We start from the raw sequence: 7,500 nt of genomic DNA, 5'->3' as shown, positions 1-7,500 counted from the left end.
GGGAGCCCATCTGAGTCTACAGGAACTGTCCATCAAAGGAAGATCAACGTCCGTCATTGGTCCACCGCATCCTTGCGCGTGTCAATACCCCCGTAGCGTCAATCGGTTGTTTCCGTTTTGGCGCGTGCAGATTTGCATACACATCTCTACCTATATGACGCTCAACTTGTCCCCGTTCGATGTGTCTTTACGAGTTGTCTGTTTACGTGTGTATAATTTACGTAAACTGATGTTGATTTGTGGCAAGAAGTAGTGTTACTTCCAAACCGAGTAGAGTTTGAGGCCTGTGAGTTTTAAAATAATTACTAGAAGTTCTTTGAATCTAAAAGCAAGGGAAATAATAATTATACTGAGCTTCTACGAATAATTCACCCGGTTTTCTTACATCTAAAATTAATGGGAAATTATTTACTGCGTTTCTACGTATAATTCATCCTGTTTACAAACAGAGTGAGTTGTTCTATTGATATGATAAACAGTTGTAAAATGGGCATGACAAAACTGCCGTATGTTACTTGTAACTTTCCGGAAAGATGTATAGCTTATCAGTGCATGGCTAGATTTCTAAATCCTGGAGAAAAATTGACGGAAGTTAGTTTCATCGCAGATGGGTATTAGTTTCCTGTACGCAAAACAAGTAAAAACATGAAATCTAAATGTGTAAAAGGTATAAAACAAAGTTATATAATTCGACATAAAGATTTTGCTTTACATATTGCTTACAAAACATTACAAACATAATTAAGTCCGAATTGTTCTGTCCGATTTCACATAGAAAAGATTATACCTCGTGCTACTGGGCATCTGTGTCTGTCTGTTTGTCTGTCTGTCTGTCTGTCGCTTAATCCGTCTTTTTATCATTCTATATTTATGTCTGTGTACATAGAATCATCATAGTCCCAGATAGCACAAAACATTTTCATTGTTTAGTCGTTGCAAACGCGGTAAAACAAAACAACTCAAAAACGATACAGCAAGCACCGCATTCTACATGCACATTGACTTAGAAATTTCAAAATATTCGTACTTATGTTTACCTTATTCCCGCACTCAAAGCATGAGAACAAACAGACACGATGCTCGTACAAAAATATATTTAGAGAGAGCAACAGAGAACTTCTCTTTTTTGCATGTGATTCAGACGGAAAATGACATGTAGCCTATAATGTGATATAAAATGTAATGTTCAGGTAAAGTTTGTTAGAAGAAAAGACAAGAATTGAAGGATTTACTGCCCATTTTCTTGAGAAGAAAAAAAATAGTCAAAAGAACACCGCGTCATGGTATGAATGACGCTGCACCTTCCAGTATTGTACGCTACTCCCATATTTGGTCAAACCCTACTCGCGACAGGTGAGATGAATGGATATCTCCCAATGCAAACAGGCACGAACGCTGCTCTGTCATCGCCAACGCGTTAAAAGCTGGCATTTGAAGTGCTTTCTCACTGAAGCACTCACACACGTGTGTGCATGCCGTTCTCCATTCAATGTCGGTATTTCTTTTTCTTTTCTTTTCGTCGTTGAACCCGTTTCTTGGGAAAACTGTGAATGGTTTGAAATGCGCATTCTCACCTCCCCCCCCCCCCCCACACCCCTCTCTCTCTCTTCCTATTTCTCTCTCTCTCTCTCTCTCTCTCTCTCTCTCTCTCTCTCTCTCTCTCTCTCTCTCTCTCTCTCTGTCTGTCTGTCTGTCTCTCTCTCTCTCTCTCTCTCTCTCTCTCTGTCTATCTATCTATCTATCTATATATCTCTCTCTCTCTCTCTCAAATAAAATTTGATTGATTTGATTTGATTTGATCTCTATGTCTGTCTGTCTGTCTGTCTGTCTGTCTGTCTGTCTGTCTGTCTGTCTGTCTGTCTGTCTGTCTCTCTCTCTCTCTCTCTCTCTCTCTCTCTCTATCTCTCTATCTCTGTTTCTCTCTCTATCTCTCTCTCTCTCTCTCTCTCTCTGCGAGATCTCCCACTCCTTCGATTTCTGTTTGTACAATGATATACTTGGCCAAACGAAAAATACACTATTTGTACCTTTTGATGTATCCTGTTGCAAAATTGAAACGAAGATCGGTAAATACATTCGAATCCCCAAAATAATAACACTGCAGTATTAAACGATTATTTTTTTCGAATTCAAAACAAACGGAACTCTTGATATTCACGTTAGATAATTTGACATGTTGGACAAAACGTTGACGGCAAGAAAAGGCCTTGCAGCATGACTCATTCGCGGAAGTTAATTCAAAATTGTGGGTGAACTCATTTAGTATATAGAACAGGATGACATTAATTACCCACAGCCTGTCAAGACAGGCACATGAACTCTAAGTTGTTGTGAGAAGTTTCTCCTTCCCTGTTTTGATGGGAAAACGTTGCACCATAAATGCACCACCTTAAAAGACAAACGATTCTGTTTGACAGGCTCAGCGCAGGATCAAATATTGATTACTGGAAATTCAAACTTTTTGCTGAAGTACCGAAAGATTCGAGTGAAAAGTTTGTTTGTTTCTCGTTTGTTTTGGTTTAAAAAGTACTTGTCGAAGTCTCGTCGCAAGTTATCGTAATCCATATGTTAAATTCTCCCGTTAGGGTCACCACCATAAGCTTGAGCTTGTTGTTGATCCGTAACATGTATCTTGTTCAAATACATATGAATTGTTGAATAAACACTGTTTAAACCAAAAGTTTGGCTTTTCGCTTGGTACAACTTGCACGGAAGTAGATATCGAACTCTTCTAAAATCGTTGACACTATCGACATGGGGTTTTTTTTCAACACAGTAGGTTTTATCACACCTACTATAGTGCAGTAGATACGTTTCATGAGTATGAGTCGCATAAGTAAACCTTACACTTTGGAAACATAAGTTTCATCAAAGATAACTATTCTAAAAGTGGGAAAGCGAAATAATAAACAGCATCCCAAGCCTGTCCTAAACAGTTGGTGCCTGTCTTGACAAACATGCACGAAGTGATGAATACAGTCTGCTGTGACTAAGAAGACAGTGTTGAATCGTGTCGACCTATAACACAGATAACCATGACAACCAGCTTCTGAGTGCTAGCGTATATACTAGTCTAGTGGCAGTGACATAATGCTGAACAATGGAAGACTTTCGTCATCCTTAATCCTGTATAGTCAACCTCACAAACATAGGCAATACCTTCTACACCTACGTTTAAGCAGGGACACAGACAGGCAAATCGTCTGATAAATGGACAAATTGATGGACACAAATATACAGAATAACTGCCACACGCTTTCTCCGCTTCAGGACAACGGAGCAAGAAGATGGGGGAAGAGGGTGAAGAGGGAGAGAAGGGAGAAGAGAGGAGGGGGGGGGGGGGGGGGGGGTCGAGAGGGGGCCGGTGTAACACGAAATTTTTACTCCACGAAAAATTTACTCCGGAGTAAATATTTCGTACGAAATTCTTACTCCGAGTACATTTTTCGTACGAGAAAAGAACTCCCCAAGGCACGAAAAAATTACTCCCTCCACGAAATTTTTACTCCCCATTTTTTTTTACTTCCAGTAAAAATCTCGTACGCAAAAATGGGATGCGGGCGAAGGGATAATACCAATAAGTGATCTTGCGCACACGAATGTCGCGCTACCCTCCTTCCACCCCTTCCACCACCAAGACTAACAGGGGACAAGGGAGTAAAAATTTCGTACACCTGGCATGGGAAGTTAAATTGCTCGTGTTGGGGTGAAGTAATTTATTCGTTATTTATTCGTCAGGGGAGTAACATTTTTGAACGAAATGTTTACTCGGAACTCACCTGTCTTGGGGAGTAATTTTCTCGTGCAATGGGGGAGTGCTTTTTTCGTAAAGGGAGTAACTTTTTCGTACGAAATGTTTACTCCGGAGTAAAAATCTCGTGGGAGTAATTTTCTCGTGTTACACCGGTATGGGGATAGGCTTTATATAATGTGCAAGCTTTATCTGTTGTCGTTTTGCATAGCTGCTGCAAGATTTCCGTGGCGGCTCTTAGCAAAGATTAAGAGCAAGTGCATTAGAGAAATTCAAGTTTTACACCCTCACGGCAAAGCCATTAGGGGCATGTTCTCGGGTTTTACTCCGACATTAGATGAGATACACAAGTGTATGCGTGTTTAGGTGGTATCAGCCAACTGCACTTACGCAGAATTACCAAGGTCTGTTACAAGGTGGGACATGGCTTCTGTCTCTGGGTCTGCGCATAATGTTGACCGGTGTCCGTCCCGGCCCGGATTCGAACCCGCGACCCTAGGATCACAAGTCCAGTACTCTACCACCTGGGCTGACCGGGCCCAAATGTGCATGTGCATTTTTTTCTCAAATCTTTAAACATTTTGTTTTCTTCTGTGTTGCAGGTTGCAAAGACAACCCGGCGGACATCTACTTTCTTCTGGACTGTTCTTCGTCTGTGTGGATCGTGGACTACGACAAGCAACTGGAGTTCGTCGTGTCGCTTGTCAACCATTTCCATATCGACCCGAACGCCACCCGGGTCGGGCTGGGTATCTTCTCCGACGATTTTCGCCCTGTCATTGACATCGGGGGCTACCCGGATAAGGACACCCTGATCAGAGCCATCAGAGCCACACCATACCTGAGCGGCAACACGTACACTGATAAAGGTCTGCGCGGTCTGAGGACCCAAGGGTTCCGGTCTGGCGTCGTGAGACCTAATGTTACTAAGGTGAGAAATAGGATTAGACGCGGATTTATGGTATTTTTCCCTTTACATTGTATCCTATTCTATTCTAGTTATTCCATTTCATTGAACGGTAACTAGATAATTGAATTGTGTATGTATTGAAGTGAAGTGGAACCTCAAAACGTTATTGCGTTATGTGTTATTCGTGAATCCATCCGAAAATAAAAACAAATTTCTTAGCAGCTAAACAATTCTTTACACTAGAATTGCACTAATTTTGACCACAAATTTATGCATATATATATTTTTTTTAGTGTCCCAACTTACCTCTTTCCGTCAACAAGCACGTCATGTGGTTACGTTCCTTGAACATGAACATTAAGGAATGACTCGAATTTACAATTCTAAATCATAGCTTTTCGCCGTGATTTTATTTCGGTTACATCACTCTGCCTACGTTCCCTCCGTCGGCAAAGTTTGTAACAAATTTTGCGGCCGTTTTTAACATTTTGAGACACGAATATGACCAAACTGATTACCCCTTCTCTTCTCGTGGCGGCAGATCGGAGTGGTGGTGACGGACGGACGGTCACGACACCGCAGCAACACAGTGGCTGAGGCGACGCTGGCTCGGGAGGAAAACATCTGGCTCTTCGCCATCGGGGTGGGGGACAACGTGGACAAGGAGGAGCTGTCCACCATCGCCTCCCAGCCCAAGGACCAGTTCGTCTTCCACGTGGCGTCCTTCAGCATCCTGGGCACGCTGGCCCACACCCTGGCCATCAGCACGTGCAATCTGCACCAGCCTCAGGCTGACAGCGCAGGTGAGTTATGTTTTTTTAGTATTCAAAGTTATTTGTCAGCTTTAAAGGTCAACATCGGCGCGCGTCAGATGCAGCTGTAGTTTTCGTATTGGCAACGCTAAAATAAGCTTTGCGGCCTTCTTCTATAACAAGGCTTGGTCTTCTCGAGACGGATGTTCGGCTTTATCCTCCCAGCTCAATTCATGGGGTTCATTTTAGAAAACTACTCGTCGGAAATCAGAGAGATGACAGAGAATCTTCGTAAACACTGGACACAAAAAGGAGGTTGTGCGTTACACTCTTTCCTTTCCCATTTGCAAATCTTTTCCTCAAATCCTTACACTCCTTACTTGTGCCTTCATAAGAAACACAGCATGTCCACAGGTATTTGTTGAGACTCGATCTGCTGAACGCTTGTCTTACGAATGCCAGTTTTGTTTGTCGCAGCTTTCTTCACTAAATTAAATATCCAGAATTCTTGTAAGATTGCCATAAGATCACTGCCAAATGCGGTGGTATCCCTCAGATTCAATTTTCTAGCGTGTCATTTTACGTCTAGAGTTGTTACTGAATGTATTGTACACACAGGTTGATGAACCTTTCCTTTCTCTGTACTGTCACAGTGTGCGGACAGAAGACGAAGGCAGACATCTTGTTCGTGTACAACGGGGCGGCCATGAGTTCTCGCGACGTGGGCAAGGTGCGAGAGTTCACGAGACACGCGGCGGGCGAGTTTAGCATGGCGTCAGGCAACGTCAGGGCGGGCGTCATCTCGGAGGGCTGTCAGGGCGGCGACATCGAGCTGTCACAAGTTGGTTGTTCAAATCTTCAAAGATTATCAAAAGAATAGGGTGGTACAATTATACGAGTGCGTGAAGAAGAAGAAGAAGAACAAGAAGAACAAGAACAAGAACAAGAAGAACAAGAAGAACAAGAAGAACAAGAAGAAGAAGATGCATAAGAACAAGGAGAATGAGAAGGAGAAGAACAAGAACAAGAACAAGAACAATAACAAGATGTAGAAGAACAAGAACAAGAACAAGTAGAAGAACAAGAAGAACAAGAAGTAAAAGAAGATGATGATGAAGACAAGACTAGCGTTATCCAGATAGTGTTATTAAACTAAAGTTGAACAATAATCAGCCTTCGAAAAATAAAATTATTTTGTTTATGACATGTACGACTCAAATCAAGAAAGAATGCACTTCACGTCGCTCATACAATAGAAGGGAAGTAACTGCTTTCATTATTCATCAATCAAGAAGTATTGTTTCCCCTCCGCCTTTCTTTTCGAAGTAGTAATGAAATTAACTGTCGGGAGGAAATGAAGGGCACACACTTTTAACTCTATACTCATTTATTATATGCTTATTATCTGTTTATTTTACTCAATTTGTTGTCATCATCTTTTTGCAATTCATGTTTAAATTACTTTATTATGAACAGCATCACATTATTGCATAACCTTTGCAGTATATCCGGAAAGAGGACTTCGTCAAGGCTTTGGTGAATCAGCCTCAACCCAGTTTGAGCCCCCTGCTCAAAAAGCTTCGTCTCCAAGGTTACGACCCCGCGCGTGGAGGTCGCCGTTTCGCAATGAAGATGGCTGTCGTCTTCGTCGATGACGTCATGACCCCCAGAGATGATGTGTTGTATGAAGCTCTGCTGCTGAAGTATGATGACGTATTGATTCATGTCATGGCGATTGGTACAAACTACGACATGAGTGAGATCAAACAGCTGGCTACGTCACAAACGCACATAACACAGCTGGCGAGCTATGATGATCTGCTGGATGAGAAAATAAGAAAACAGTTCTTGGACAAGTTCTGCGAACGTAAGTACACAGAGATCTCTTGTCTTTTCACCGGTTTTCAAATACAAAAAATATATTGTTGTTTTCCCAAAGAAATGTGAATGAGAATAAAAGAAAAAACAATCGAAAGGTAACAACAACAGAAGAAAACATTTTGCTGTGTGAGTGGGGTATTTAGTGTCTCTCCTTGAGAAAAAAATTGATTTGCCGAGTAAGGAGGACGGGGGAGGGGGGGGGGGGG

General features: G+C 42.1%; 1 protein-coding gene across 1 annotated transcript in view; it reads left to right on the top strand.

Moving 5' to 3' along the window:
- The window catches only part of LOC138955350 (cartilage matrix protein-like), a 14,335-nt gene extending 6,863 nt beyond the window's left edge, over nt 1–7,472 (top strand). The window contains exons 3-6 of the mRNA XM_070326968.1: nt 4,354–4,682; nt 5,203–5,464; nt 6,067–6,254; nt 6,917–7,472. Of these exons, the coding sequence (XP_070183069.1) occupies nt 4,354–4,682; nt 5,203–5,464; nt 6,067–6,254; nt 6,917–7,360 (1,223 nt within the window). The 3' untranslated portion in view covers nt 7,361–7,472. The remainder of the gene's footprint in view (nt 1–4,353; nt 4,683–5,202; nt 5,465–6,066; nt 6,255–6,916) is intronic.
- The last annotated feature ends 28 nt before the right edge of the window (nt 7,473–7,500 follow it).

This window comes from Littorina saxatilis, unplaced genomic scaffold (genome assembly GCF_037325665.1).
Source record: "Littorina saxatilis isolate snail1 unplaced genomic scaffold, US_GU_Lsax_2.0 scaffold_1033, whole genome shotgun sequence".
Taxonomy (NCBI): Eukaryota; Metazoa; Mollusca; class Gastropoda; order Littorinimorpha; family Littorinidae; genus Littorina; species Littorina saxatilis.
Note: the sequence above shows the minus strand (reverse complement) of the source record. Positions and strands in the feature narration are given on the sequence as shown.